At 42.6% G+C, this 14,879-nt stretch overlaps 1 protein-coding gene across 2 annotated transcripts in view; it reads left to right on the forward strand.

The window, feature by feature from the left end:
* The window catches only part of CAMK1D (calcium/calmodulin dependent protein kinase ID), a 211,658-nt gene that overhangs the window by 154,454 nt on the left and 42,325 nt on the right, over positions 1 to 14,879 (forward strand). For both annotated transcript variants that reach the window (XM_069034950.1, XM_069034941.1), the window contains exon 4: positions 14,434 to 14,572. In XM_069034950.1, coding sequence (XP_068891051.1) covers positions 14,434 to 14,572 — 139 coding nt within the window. The remainder of the gene's footprint in view (positions 1 to 14,433; positions 14,573 to 14,879) is intronic.

The following is a 14,879-nucleotide window of genomic DNA, read 5'->3' on the forward strand; positions in this document are numbered from 1 at the left end:
ATATGCACATACAGAGCACTGATCCCTTTTTAAGAAGTTAAAATAGTGGTATTCTTCAGCTAAATGCATTGGGCATCATTTTTCAGATGCTGTTGCCAAAATCTGGACACTCAGGATTGCTGTGCAGGGCTGATGAGCCCTGTAGCCAAAGCCTGCATTTCATTTTCGTCCATTAGTTTTTGCAATGTGCTTTGACTACCGTATTAGGAAAAAAAGCCCCTTGTGTCCATCCATTTTATTAACTCCCTAATGTTCTTAATGTATAAATCACACATCCCAGGGTTATATTTGCTAGATTATTTTTTAGGTTTGATCAGTTTGGGATGGAGGAGGAGGTTTTGATTTTAGTTTTCACATTTCTGTATTTTTAACATACACAACAAATGCTTAGGAGCCAGGATTGGAGATACTGGGATACTCCAGGGCCTAGGAGTATCCCTACAAAATGGAAAAGGAAGATTACAGACTTACTTTTTAAGTCAGTGCTGAATCCATGAAATTATGAGGTCATGTACTTTTGTCAGCAAGAATGTCCAGGATCTTAACAGATCCTCTGCTGACCAACTTAAGTAGACACCAATTAAATGTTAATGCCAAGGATTCCCTATGGGATGTACTGAGCTGTTGGGGTGGCAGTTCAGACCAGCTGAGGACAACCCTTTGGATCCCCCAGAAGTGGGATAAGGCCCCAAACCACTTGTGCTGACACACACCTTGTCTGTGGGCAGCATGCCTGGCAGAAAGCTCCCTCCTGGAGTTGTGTCCTGCCCTGGGCCTCCCCAGGAGCAGCAAGGCTGGGCTGGGAGGAGCAGTTCCATGCTGTAGTCTGAAGCCAGTGCAGTTTTACAGCTTGTATTTCTGCTGTTGCTTGGGGCTTGCTCATGAATGGGATTTTACAGGGCAGTTTAAGTATGAAATGTGAAACATGGGGGAATCATATCCTTTATGATCCCCCGGGAGCAGGGCTCAAGGAAGAACTTTGCACAGAGCGTGGCTAACAGGAGGCATCAACAAGGTTTCTTTGAGGCTTTGGGATAATCCTGTTGGATGCTTTGGAGGCTGAGAGGAATGAGGTCTTTACTTTTTGCCCCCTCTGCCTCAGGGTGGTGCTTACCAGGAGCTGCCTTTGGGGTGCCACTCCTGGGAGAGGGATTTTTAGGATGCTGTCATGTGGGATGGGCAGGAGTGTCGCTGTGCCCTGCCCCAGCAGATGACCCATGTGTTTGCTATGAGACAGAGAAGAGTCTTTGAACAGCACTGTGTTGGACTTTTGGCACTGGATGTAGCTCCCACAGATTTCTGCATGTGAGACGGTCTGGTTAAGCTTTTCTCCATTTTCCCAGCTAAGTTTGATTCTTTGTTGTATCAATCATGGATTTGCTTTTTACAAACATAAGCTTTACAGCTTGTCACTAATCCATCCATTAAAAATTATTACAGAAATAGACAAGGCAATTGTAACACAAACTCCTAAAATATTGAGCATGACCTGTGAGGGTTGGCTTCTTGGCATCGATTCGCTCTTCTGTCTTGAAAATATAATTACTGTGGGGCTACTTGTGTTGATTAATGAAGAAATAGCTGGAGCCTTGCATTTTGTGTGTCAAGGAAAATGTAAAGTGTTAGAATAGATGGCAGCCTTGGAGCAATAATGTATAAATGGATATTTAAAATCTCTCCCAAGGCCAGGGGACAGTCCCAATAAAAACCAGAATGCTTGGCAGTTGTCCAGCCTGGTTTGTTAAGATGCAGGAGCAAATAGCTGTCATTAAAAATAATAGAATCATAAAATCTTCCCTCTTTTTCTGTAGTCCTCATTATTAGCTTGAGCATGTGTCTGTTTTCATCCCTGTGATTATATTCTTGCAAATGGTCTCCGTGATGAATTGATGATTTCCATTAGAAACATCTCCATGGCCTGGACTAAAACAGACACCAGCAAGGCAATAATTGAAGAATTATTAAAATAAACCCTGGGGCACATTTGTGTTATGTAGGACATTCTGGAAACTTTCTCTTCTGTGAGCTATGCTCCTACTAGATCTTTTAACAAATACTTGCTTTCCTGGAAGGCTGGGTTTTTTTCCTTCTAAAACCAGTAAACTCAGCTATTGCACAGAATAAAAGTAGTAAATCTGTGGCTGTGGTACCTGGTTTTAGTGCCAGGCAGTCAACACAGACTGAGCAAGCACAGGGTGTTGGCAGAATCTCCCTTTCTGCCCTCTCAATACCCAGCTGGTTTCACTCATGATTTCCCAGCATTTTTGGAGGCCATCCTTTCTGCTGGCCAGGTTTGCCAGTGCTTCATTTGTTGCTGATGGCACCTCATTCCTCCCATCTCTCCTGGGGATGCCATGGACAGCATTTCCCTGAGGAGGTCATCCCATGCTTGTTGAAGAGCAGAAATCACATGAGCCATGGTGTTTCACATGCCTGAATGCTGAGGGTTTTTTGAGAATACTGAGAATTAAGACCAGATGCTTTTTTTTTCTTTTCTTTTTTTTTAAAGAAACTGCCTCTTTTGTACATCATAAATCTTCCGTCAAGGCCGTGAGAGAATATCTGTGCTGCCCACCCTCCAGCCAAACCACGATAAATCAGCGGGTCCTGCTGGTCCCTGCTGTCCCTTATCTGTGCAAAGGGCTCAGCTTGGAAATTAGCTGTTGTTAATGGGAGAGGGCAGCTGGCCATCTGCAAATAAACATGGAGCTTTAGGAGCCTGTGCTGTTCCTGGCCCATCAGCAAGACACAAGCAACATCATGAACCCACTCACAGGCTTCATGCATGGAGGGAGCTGGGAAAGAATGGGTGGTGTGAAAAATTGTGGTTCATACGTAGGTGAAAGCTTCAGGTGGGACATGGCAAGGAGAGCTCAGCAATCATGGGTTGCAGTGGGGTTGGAGCAGTGGGATTTAGACCAGTGTGTTTGCCATAAACTGCTTTTGACAGGTTTGATCTGGCTGTGTCTGTGGCTCATCCTCACTCACCATGGCCTATGCCCCCTGTCCCCCTTTAGAGGTGACTGGGCAGGAGACTAATCAATTTATGTACAATCCTTAGGTTTCCAAATTCGATACCTGTTTCTCCTGTTCTTTTAGTGAGATTACAAGTGCCCTCTTGAAACTGAATTTGCTGGCTAAATATATAGTATTGCTCTTAACAGTCATGTAAGTTTTATTTAGCTGAGATTGCATCCAGGCTGTAAGAACTTAGATTGCTGTGTCTCTACACCACTAAAAATTGCAGAAATTCACTCTTTGCTGTGGAAAACAGGAATATCTTGCTTGAACAGTGGTGAGATAAACTCACAAGATGAAGTGGAGTGACTAAATGATGTTGAGAAGAGAGCGGTAATTGTAAACTGTATATTCTGTTCAGGTTATATTTGATTCAATACTGAAATACAGGCACCTAGTACCGGTCCATATCCTCTCGAGGAACAGCCAGTTCATTACTGATGCAGATGTAAGTGAAGATACTTAACATGGTAATTGAACATTCCAAATGGAGAACTGGAAATGAGCATCACTCAGCTTCTAGTTAGCTCTTCACAATGGATACCTTCTCAGGTGGCTGTTGAATATAACTTCTTTTGGAGAAAACCTTCACATAGAAGCAAAACAAATGAGGTTACCAAGACCTAAATCGAGTAAAGTTGCTCTAATATGGCTAAAGAGTCTCCAGGCAGTGTTGAAAGGGTTCCAATGACAGAACATCCGAAATTATCACTGGAAAAAAGCCTCAGTGTAATTAGTCAGTGTGTGTAATTAACTACTGGACAAAGCATACAGGGGATTAGTGGTATCTTCTAAGTCAAGCCTGTCTACACTGCTAAATGATAGTCTTTTGTCCAGCCAGGAGCTATGGATTGGAGGCAAAAATTGTACTGTCTTTGTTTTGTCTGGGGTCAGATTAGATTATCATAATGGCTTTAAAATCTATGAATCTGTCATATTTGATTTTAAGTGAATGAATCAAAAGACTCCCTTAATGTAGGTATGCACATTCAGACCAGAGCTGAGTGAACAATTCAATAATTAATTTGATGAGCACAAGCATAAGAACATGAGCACAGTTTTATTGGGTCATACCAAAGATTCATCTGCTCCAGGATGGCTCTTGAGATGACAAAGGCTTTTGTCTTAAATCCACCACCTGCTAATTCCGTTAGGTCCCCCATTTCTCATCTGTGGTGTGAAATAATTCTTTATATTTCCCTTGCCCATGCTCCATCCTTCTCATGAATGGTTTAGTGGTGGACTTGGCAGTGCTGGGTTAACGGTCAGACTCGATGATCTTAGAGGTCTTTTCCAGCCTAAATGATTCCATGTTTCTGTGGAGCTCTGATTCTGTAGTGTTCTCCTCTGCCATCTCTCTCCTTTATGAAATGTGTTCTCTGTGTTCACAGAGAAGCTCTCTGGTCCTGCTTGCTTTTCTTCTCTGTACTTCCCCAAGTTTGATTATGCTTTCGGTCAAAGCATCTTGAGGACTCTTTCCATAAAGATCATCAAGGTGGGATTTGTCCAAATGAACACAAAACTGGACATTTCTGCTCCTCACACCCTAGAAATGCTCCCTTCCTTGTGCTGGCTGGAAGAGAGGAGTGTGGTAGTGCTTGTACAGGTCCTTATTGTCTAGACTTGGAAGATTTGGTGAGATGAACTTTCTCAAAAGTATTGAAAGTGGGAGGATTCCTTGGATGCTTAGGAAGGCAAATTATTTTCTATTTTGTACTCATTTTTCTCCTAAACCTTCTGTTTGATTTTTCATGGCCATGGAGTATTTCAGGGAGTTGGCCTTGATAACTCCAACATATATTTCAACTCCAGCATGTATTTCCTGATATTTATAGAAACTGTATGACCTAAAATTGTGCACATAGAATAAAATGGGTTTTTCCTTGTACTTGAGTTGCTTGCACATTTCTTAAGAAATAGTTCATTATAAGCAATTAGAATTTTGAAGTTTACTTTATCAGTTCTCTGCAATTTTCTTTACACTTACTCAAAAGTTGGAGAGCATAATAATGACATTTTAAATGTACTTATAGTTGTTGCAACAGTTTGATAAAACAAGGTACCTATATAGCTTAGAGTTAAGTTGGTCATTTGGTTTTAATATTTAGCTCCCAATTTACTGTTTCTACAAACTGCTTGGCAAGTTCATATTTGCAACAATATCTCTTGACCAGTTGACAGCATTTCTCCTTTTTTTTGGGGGGGGGGTCAAAATAAATTTTCCTGGGTTGTATTTCTCTAGGACAAAGGGGATGGCTGAAAAAAAAAAGTAGAATTTATGTGAGATACAGGAGATATAAGGAGCTTCAAAGATCTTTCTGCACTGAGACAAGTAATACTCAGTATTACCTTTACATTGGCTATTTCTGTGATGACATCTACCTGCAAACTTACTTGTGAGAAAGCAAGTGGAAAGCAAGTCAGTCTCAGAAAAAGGAATACACACCACCCCAAATTTCCATTAAATGTATTTCACAAAAAATCCGGGTTGTTTAAGCTCCAGTTGAGAGTGACTTTACTGCACTTTCCTGTGCTCCTTTTTGTTATTTAGGACAATTCTCAGTGGTGCATTCACCTTATATTTCAAAATTGTTTACTATACATTGTGTAATTTACAGTATCTGTTTTCAGTTGCATCAGCTTTCATTATTTTTAGGTCTGTTCTTCTTAGTTAATGCTGGCAGGACATCGAGGTCGGTTTCCATTGGAAAACAAGTAAAAAGGAAAATAAACCAAACCTATTAGTGCTGAAACATGACCTAGTTTTAAATTGTTGTCAGGTGAGGAATCTCCTCCAGATTTTACTATCCGCTTATTTTATGGAGCAGTGGAGGAATAAGACAGCAGTTAGGAAATACATTGTTCCAGCCCTCAGATACTGGAAAATGTATTTTGAGTGGTGGTTTGTCTACAGAGCTGTACTTTCCTGTTTCCTAGAAGCAAAGTGAAAAAGATTGAAGCAACAAAATCACATATATATATGTGTGTGTGTGTATATATATATATATACACACATGCACACACAACAAGCAAGAGTGATTGGGCTGATTTACTGACATCCCACAGAAGGAATTTATTAAACCAGTGAGTAATTACTTCTTTTAAAACTACACATTTCAGTTATTAAGTACACACAGTGTATTTTTTTAGTGACATTTTTTAAAATGCTGGTTTTTTCACTGGTGAATACATTGCTTGCAGGGATGTGGTGGTTATCAAACTGTTGACTGACACAGGTCAAAGTCACCGCTGCTGAGTTTCAGCTTTGCCTTTCCATTTAATGCAGAGCCATGAAGAAAAGCAGGTTGAAGTGCCAATCTTTGTCACAGAATCATGGAATAGTTTGGGTTGGAAGGGACCTCGAAGGTCACCCAGGCCAACCCTCCTGCAATGAGCAGGGACAGCTTCTACTACATCAGGTTGCTCAGAGCCCTGTCCAACGTGACCTTTCATATTTCCAGGGATGGGACATCCACCACCTGTCCGGGTAACCTGTGCCAGTGTTTCACTACCCTCCACAGGTCCTTTTCCAAATGACAAGGAGCCCGCTTGAGTGTGATCCACCTAGGATGATTCCTTGGCTCCTGTGGAGATGCCAGTCACACTATAGGAGCTCAGAAGAGTGGAAAAAAGGATGTGCCCATCTTCCTCGCATCATGGTGTTTGCAGACCTCAGCAGAGTGCCAGAAATGTGAAACTTTGCTATGTTATTTCTTAGGATTTGGTTGCATGGTGGGGTCATCAGTGGAAGCACTGGTTTCTTTCCTGTGCCTTGTAATGATGGCAGCACTGAGGGAGTGTTGCTGTCACTGGCTGGTCCCACATTTCCTCCATGCACCACTGCCTGGGGGAATGAGCATAGACAGGCTGCTGGCATTTGAAGGGCTGTCATAAGCTGCCACTCAGAACAGTGTGATCACAAGAGACTTAAAAACCTGATGTCCTTTGTCATTTGGCTGCCCTTGGTTCAGTCACACTTTTTACAGCTGGTGGGACATGGGGAAATTTTGAATATAATGTTGGTTCTTTCAATATGGAATAAAATTTTGAATAAAACAAGACAGCATTGACCTTGAAGAATCATGGACCTCACAAGATCTCTGCAGTAGGGATTCTGTGAAGGAAAATGCTGTCTCCAAAGCTTTTAACTGCCAAACTGTATTACATCCCTGAGCAGAGCTTTCCAGAGACTTAACAGTCTTCCCCAGTGGAAACAGAGGTCTGTTCTCCAAAGCACAACCTCACTACAGCTGCTCAGCAAATGTCACATGAAACTTTTAATGTAGGGGAAAAATTGTTTTAGTTTGCTCAGTTTGGTTCAGAAAAATGGCCACAGCATTTTTCCCCAGTTTTTTCCTGTACAATTCCCCAGAGTGGGGAGCAGGCCTTTGGAGCAGCCACCATCACAGTGATGAAAGAGCTGAAAAACCAGAATAAATACCATGGCAATATTGCATTGCATTTTCTCTACACAATCTGGAAGGAGGTTGTAATGAGATGGGGTCTCTTCTCCCAGGAAACTGGGAAACTGAGGAAATGGCCTCATGTTGCACCAGGAAGGGTTTGCGTTGGATATGAGGAAAATTGTCTTCACTCAAAGAGTGGTCAAGCACTGGAACAGGCTGTCCAGTGAAGTGGTGCAGTTGCCATCCCAGAAAGTGCTCAAAAAGGGAGTAGATGCAGCCCTTCAGGATATATTTTAGTGGGCATGGTGGTGTTTGGTCAAAGGTTGGACTTGATGTTCCTGAAGATCTTTTCCAGCCTGAGTGATTCTATGATTGAACAGCACTATCAAAGGAGAGGGTGCTAACATCTATCCATTCCTCCCTGGCATATGCACACACTTGCATTCTAGAAAACGAAGCCAAAACTAATCCTGTGTCCTTTCTTTGGTGGCCTTGGAGCATATATTTATGTTACCAGCAGATTTTAAGCTGGATGATTTAAAGATACAATAACAAGGAAAGTCCTTGCCTTGTTCAAGCTGTATATTTTATGACGTGCTGCAAATGAGAAAGTCAGGGCAGTTTTCTGACATATTTACTGAATAAGGCAAATCTCTGTAGGCCATTCAGTAATTCTGTAGCAATATCTGTCCCTGCCTGATTAACACCCTAGATTATTGGTACAAGGAGAATTTTCATCACATATTTCTATTTGCAAGAGGTCAGAATAAATAATCATAATGTTCCTTTCTGGGTCTAAAATCTATTAATCTGTTTACTCATTTTCCTTTTATGTGTTACTTCATTTGAACAATGAGATGAGGGTGGCCAATTTCTCTTTCCTTTCAAACAGCACATTGGCCAGGTTTGCTTTCTGGTTCTCATGCATTTTCACAATGCAGAGGAAGTTTAAAGCCAAACAGAAAAGCCCTCCATGAAAAACAGAATACATTTTAAAAATAGAAATATTTGTATTAATAAGAATTCCTTCATTAGAGAAACGTAATACCCAAAGGCAGAACTTCTCAGGAATAGTTCCTTCACTATTTCTTATCTCCCCTCACACTTCAGCTTCATGCTGAGTTCTGTACTTTTTCTGATTTATATTGTAGGAAACTACAAATGTGTAACTTCTTATCGATAAGCTGCTCACAGTTACAGGGTAATGCTCATATTTAACTTACTTCTTATATTGTCCTGGGAGTCCTCCTGCTCCAAGTTTCTGAAATCAGTCCACTTTTCATTAAGCATCTCTAATGTGCAGGTTCAAACAGTTTTAGTGAATCCCTAGGGATGTGTCTGCCTTTCCAGGGTGGTTCTTCTAACCCAACATGATGTATGGTGCTTTGGTGACTTGTCCAATGGAGAACAGATCATGACTTGTACAGTGAAGCATCAGGTGAACTTAACACTCTTCTGGAGGGAAAAGCTGACAAGCTCTGAATAGCTTTGCTGGGATTCTTCATGTAAATCTACCACTAATGTGTTCATCAATAAGACTCCTGATAAAAAGCAATTAAAGTGTCAAGCAGTAAATGATCCTGAGCAATTCCAGCCTTTAGTACAAAAGAGGCAGAAGAAAAACAATAGTGTTTTGCCAAATGGCCAAGAAGTCAAAGTGGTATTTCAAAGGGTGTTATTTTTCAAACTCCTAAAACAAGAAGAAAGGTTTCTACACTCGGTAACAGTGGGGGAGGCAGGGGTGAAGAAATGAGAGGATTTATCTGTACCCAAAGACAGTCCCACCAAGAGAAAGAAAGGGTAACATGAATACATTGATATGACTAACATATTTTTAATTCTATTTGTTCATTTTTTCATTTGTGCATTTATTTGTTCTTTTATTCATGTAGTTATTCACCTGAAGGCTAACATATGTAGGGATGTTCCCCACCAGGCAGCCCCGCTGAGGTGACAGTCTGGCAGGTATCTGGTACAGTGACCTGCAATGTGCGGGTGCAGGTTTCACTCTGCTGGCAAAACCACCAGAAATTCAGAGAGATGGGCTCTTGGCTTTTGTTTATGAGTTTAGGAGCCTTAAATTACGAGGAAGTTTTTGTTTGGTTCTCATTTTTCTTCAAAGTACTTCTTTGAAACTTTGCACATTCTGCTTCCCTCATAGTGCTGCAGAGGAATTGGATGCTTCAGAAACAGGTTGATAATGCCCTTTCTCTTTGCCTGCAGCATGGGCTGTTTTCTTTTTGTTTACCAGTTTGGTTCTTTCCTGATGAACTGATGGTGAAATGTGTTAATGTAAAGGGAAGGTGTAATAGCAATGCCAAAATGTTTCCTCGTCTCTCACAGGTTACATCTGTGAATTAGAAATTGCACAAATATGAAAACTGTAATGTCAAGGACTGACACCAATCCTTAAACAGAGCCTGAGTAATTACTAGGACACTGTTGGATCTCCTTTGCCTCTAATGAGCATTGCAAGGTCTTTCAGGGTCCTTTTTTACTGTCTGTGCAGGGCATTCAGCCAACAGTGAACACACTGAGAGCCCAATTAACAAGGTAGCTCGTCCATGTACAAAACTATTGGTATTTTCAAAGTTTTTTGAAACCTGTCCTAAACTGAGCCACTCAGTGTGGCAACTTGTGCTGGAGGTTTAGAGCTGCATTTAAATATCGAATTGGGAAGAAACAAGAAGCGAAACCCCCAAATCAAGTCAGGAAAATAAAATATTAAAAATGTAACTGTAGGAATTTATCGCAAACTCCAGCACCAGGCTGGATCCTCTGAAAGATTTGTATCATCTGCATGATGGGTACATGAAGTCTCCTTAATGAAACGCTAAGTCCGGAAGCTTTTATGTCAGGAAACCCTGGAAACAAGAGTGCAATCTGTGTTTCCCCAGTGGAATTGCAGATAATGTCTCTTTTATCATATGGTCAAGTTGTGTTCTACTGTCCCTCCTCAAACTGGGTGTTAATGGCATTACATCTTGGCCTGTACCAGTACCAGTGTGGCCAGCAGGACTAGGGCACTGACTGCCCCCTGTACAGGGCACTGGGTGAGGCTTCCCCTTGAATCCTTTCGCCTGGAATGTTTGTTCTGGCCTTCCTCATGTGGCTAGTCAGTGATATGTACTAAAGGCATATAGCCTCAGCTGAAAGATGGAGTAGAAGTGAAAATTATCCATATTTATGGCTGGATTTGATGGGGTCTTTTTTCATCCTAAATGAAATTAATCATCTGGTCATTGTTTTGAAATTGTTTCCTGTATTCCTGGAGACAGGCAAGGCACTTGCCAGGGTGTCCATGTGCCATGGGGACACTTAGCTCAGCTCCTTCTCTGGCTGCTGGGCTTTTCCCATGTTGCTTGGAGAACCAGGAGAGAGTCACTGCTCAGTGGCTGAGCAAGGACCAAGGGTTGGAGCCACACACGTTCCATCCAGACAGTCCCAGCAGACAGATCCATACAGAAGATGCAGTTGTGGCTGCTTTGCTGACTTTTGCCCAGCTCTGAGTCCCTGGGCAGGGCTGATGGCTACTCTAGATCACAGTGTGACACTTGAGCTGCTCCAGGGTTAAATGCTTTTCAAGTAACTCAACTTGGCTAGTCCTCCTTTGACTTTTTCTGCGCTGGGAACCAAGATTAAAATCAGCAGGGGAAAAGGGTTCCTTTTGCTGTTGTTTTTGTGTCCAGCTCTGTGAGCCAGTGCCAGCTGCAAGACAGGATCAGTCCTCTAATTTCCACTAATGAGAAATACCTCCTACCCTTTATTTCTGGATAAAAATTTTTGTCTTAAATTTCTTTGAGACAAAGACCTAATTCTGCTCCTACTGCCTGCAGTTTCAGCTCTGCCTCAAAATTGCCATAGAGAGGGCAAAGCTGGATGGTGGCATTAAAAAGAAAGTAATTATTCCAGAATATTAAAGACTGGAACAAATTGCAGCATTGCTTTGTGAGTGCCCAGGTCTGTTCAGAGCAGATGCCAAGTCCCATCTCAGCAGGGCAGAGGAGGCTGGGATCAAGACCAGCTAACAGGCCACATCTCCACCATGAGTTTAGAGCTCAGATGCTCTCCCACAGCTGCCTTTGCTGGTTCACTCCTGTAACAGCATTGACTTCTGTCCCTTGTGCGCCGTGCAGGGAGCAGCATTCCCAATGACATTACGGTTGAGTTAAGCCTATTTTGGAGGAGAAAAGCCATATGGACATAAGCTCCATATGGAAAGTAGCCATGGCCTTGGGTGCTGAGTTGAAGAGCATCCCGGGGAGGTGGACCTCAGCCAGGAATCTTGCCCACAGCAGGGAGACTCTAGAGGTGAGTGCAGACGTGCTCTGCACCATAACGTGGAGTCACCACACTAATAAACGGGAGCACAAGACCCTTGGCTCTCTGCATCTACCTGGGATGCTGTCAACACTCTGAATAAGCAAGTGGCTGCAAATGTAAGGGCTGCTCCTCCTGAGTCCTTGAATTAAGCTCTGGTTTGCAGTGCATCGTTTAAGAGGTTGCATATATTTTCTGTGTGTTGGAATAAAATTATGAACAGATTGAGCCTGGGTACAGTAGATCCACTGGACGAAATCTGACTAGGAAGACTTTCAATTAAAGAATGAGACTTAAAGAGGGATGGGGAGTGAGCTGGCATGGAGGAAAATTCTGTCAATTTAGTGAAAAAAAAATTGTGGAAATATACTCTCTGCAAAGATCGAAGGAGAGTTTCCTTGTGCAGGAAGGTACATGATGTAAATTGGTATCTACTAAAGCAGTCCATTGCTTGATTGTAACAAAAGTAACTGTATGAAACTGCAAAACAACACACACTGCACTTTCATGGGGAAATGTGCTGTATTAAATGATATTAATTACTGTGTGGGCTCAATTTTCAGTGCAGTCAATCCACAGGAAACAAAGGGACTGCAAGGGAAATATAAAAAGACAGTCAGCTAATAGGAGCCAGATTCAATAAAATTGTCTCTGCCTTCAGTGAACAGTGAGGGTGAGTTGTGTTTGTTCTCCCTGGCACAGAATGGGCCAGGCAGTGAATATAGGTCCAAAAGAAGCTTGGAGCAACACTCTGTGTATTCATACATATGTATATATAAATATGTATATGTGAGAAATACAACTCCTATTTTGAGAAACTAGGAAAGAAAGGGGTTTAATTCAGGCTACTGGTGGACTTCAGATCCTGGGTGAACTTCACCTTTCCTGCAGTTTCAATTCAGTGCCAGTATTTTAGCAAGCTGTTTGGTTTGTTTGTCTACCACTTAATAGAAGGATTATCTGGTTTCTTTCTTTTTCTTCCAAGGTTGCTTTTCATTTTTGAAGCTGAATGTGTTCATTATTAGAGGTAGCATTCTCTCCCTTTCAGGCTCCAAACTTCCCTAGGAAGTGACTTCATGTTATTATTCAAGCAGATTATTGCCTGGAGTGGCTGAATTACCTAGTGTTCGTGTAATGGCAAGCTCTCAGTCCATATGTATTTAATGACTGTAATCATTTGTTATTTTCCCTTTATTAGGTTTGTTTTTAAAGAAAGTTTTACTGTGCTATTTATGATATGCTAAGTAGTGCAACTTGCTGAAGAAACATATCACATACATTTTATTTTTTAATAGGTTTTGCTTGCTAAAATGGAAATCTTTTATTTACCATAGTAGGGCAGTTTTTTGCTGACAGTTTTATTATTTCAATTACTCAGACATTTCTTTCCTCTTTTGTTTCCTCAGATACTCCTCCAGGGAGTTTTCATGTGCCATTCTTTATTTAAGATTGGGTTCAGAACGTGTTATTTCTAGCAAGGCAGGGGAAAAGTGCAGTACGGCAGACATTAAATAGTGGGATGTCAAGGTTTTATTTTCTTTCCTCCTTGAGTTGTGGAATCCTTTCCTCATTTGTGTCATCTGGTGATTAATTGCACTGATAATCTGGGCTCCTCATCAATAACTGTCTCTTACCAGTGCCAGGCAGAGACTGTGCTCTGCCTAAAGAGCTTGTGGCTGCAGGTAAACGAACATACGTGTGTGAGTAAAGGAGGGGACCTCTGAGAGTTTTTAGAAGTGTCAAAGGTGCAGGCTACTTTAATAAACTAATGCTCTGTAGGTAGCAGCAGCAACTCCTGAATGCATTTCACTCGCTAGTGGGGAAAGAATGGGATCATTCCTTCAGGGCAAACCGCAGGCCTTGGTCAGTGGAGGGAAAAGTGAACCCCAAGGGATCATCTGAGGAGTGGGCCAGCACCAGCAGCTGGAACTGCCTATGCAAAGTTCTCTAGGGTGGGACAGCATGGAAAGTAGGGTCTGCTCCCCTGGCTCTTGCTGGGGTATGCTCGTGATTCCCTCTGCACGTGCCAGTGAGTTTTTGAGCACTCCCTGATGTGTGAGGGATTTTATTTTCCATTATAGCCTGACCAGTCCTTGGAGAAAATCAAACTCAATTCATAGAATCATAAAATATGCTGAATTGGACCCATCAGGATCATTGAGTCCAGCTGGCTCTGCACAGGACACCTCCAGTCACATCATGTGCCTGAGAGCATTGTCCAAATTCTTTTGATCTCTGTCAGTCTTGGTGCTGTGACCACTGCCCTGGGGAGCTGTTCCAGTGCCCAGCCACCCTCTGGATGAAGAACCTTTTTCTGGTATGCAACTTAAACCTCTCCTGACTCAGCTTCAGGCCATTCCCTCTGGTCCTGTCACTGGGCACCAGAGAGATTAGTGCCTGCCCCTACACTGCCCCTCATGAGGATGTTGAAGACTACAATGAGGTCTCCCCTCAGTCTCCTTCAGGCTGACCAGACCAAGTGACCTCAGCCCCTACTCATAAGGTTTCCCCTCCAGACCCTTCACCATCCTCGTGGCCTTTCTTGGGACAGTGGGCGAGACCCCAGAGCTGCAGGCAGATCTGCTCTGGCTGCCTGTGTCTAGTGCATGGCCTTGGCCATCCTTTAATGACACAGAAAGGGCATTACAAAGCACATCCTCACACTTCTGCTTCCCACTGTGTTTTCCAGAGTGTCTGGGGGAGAGCTCTTTGACCGCATCGTCGAGAAAGGGTTCTACACGGAGAAGGATGCCAGCACCCTGATCCGGCAGGTCCTGGACGCTGTGTACTACCTGCACCGCATGGGCATCGTGCACAGGGACCTCAAGGTACGGCCACGGCACCCCTCGGTCCCCTGGGCAGTGTTAATGAAGGTTGTGTAATTATGTGAGTCTAACAAACACGTGTGCCCTGGGACTGCTGTTTCAGGAAGGTTTTACCGTAGGAGAGATGCTCCAAAGCCTCCCCATGTAATTGGTTTTAATGAGGACTCTGCAATCAGGGCAGTTACAATGGGAGTTTTGCACGTGTGATGTGGGCAACAGCCATTAACACCCAAGATGTTACATTAAGGCAGAAAACTCATCTCAGCTGGGGTGTGTTTACTGCTGTAAAGTATTTTGCAGGTTTGCTGTG

Source organism: Aphelocoma coerulescens, chromosome 1A (genome assembly GCF_041296385.1).
Source record: "Aphelocoma coerulescens isolate FSJ_1873_10779 chromosome 1A, UR_Acoe_1.0, whole genome shotgun sequence".
In the NCBI taxonomy this organism is placed as follows: Eukaryota; Metazoa; Chordata; class Aves; order Passeriformes; family Corvidae; genus Aphelocoma; species Aphelocoma coerulescens.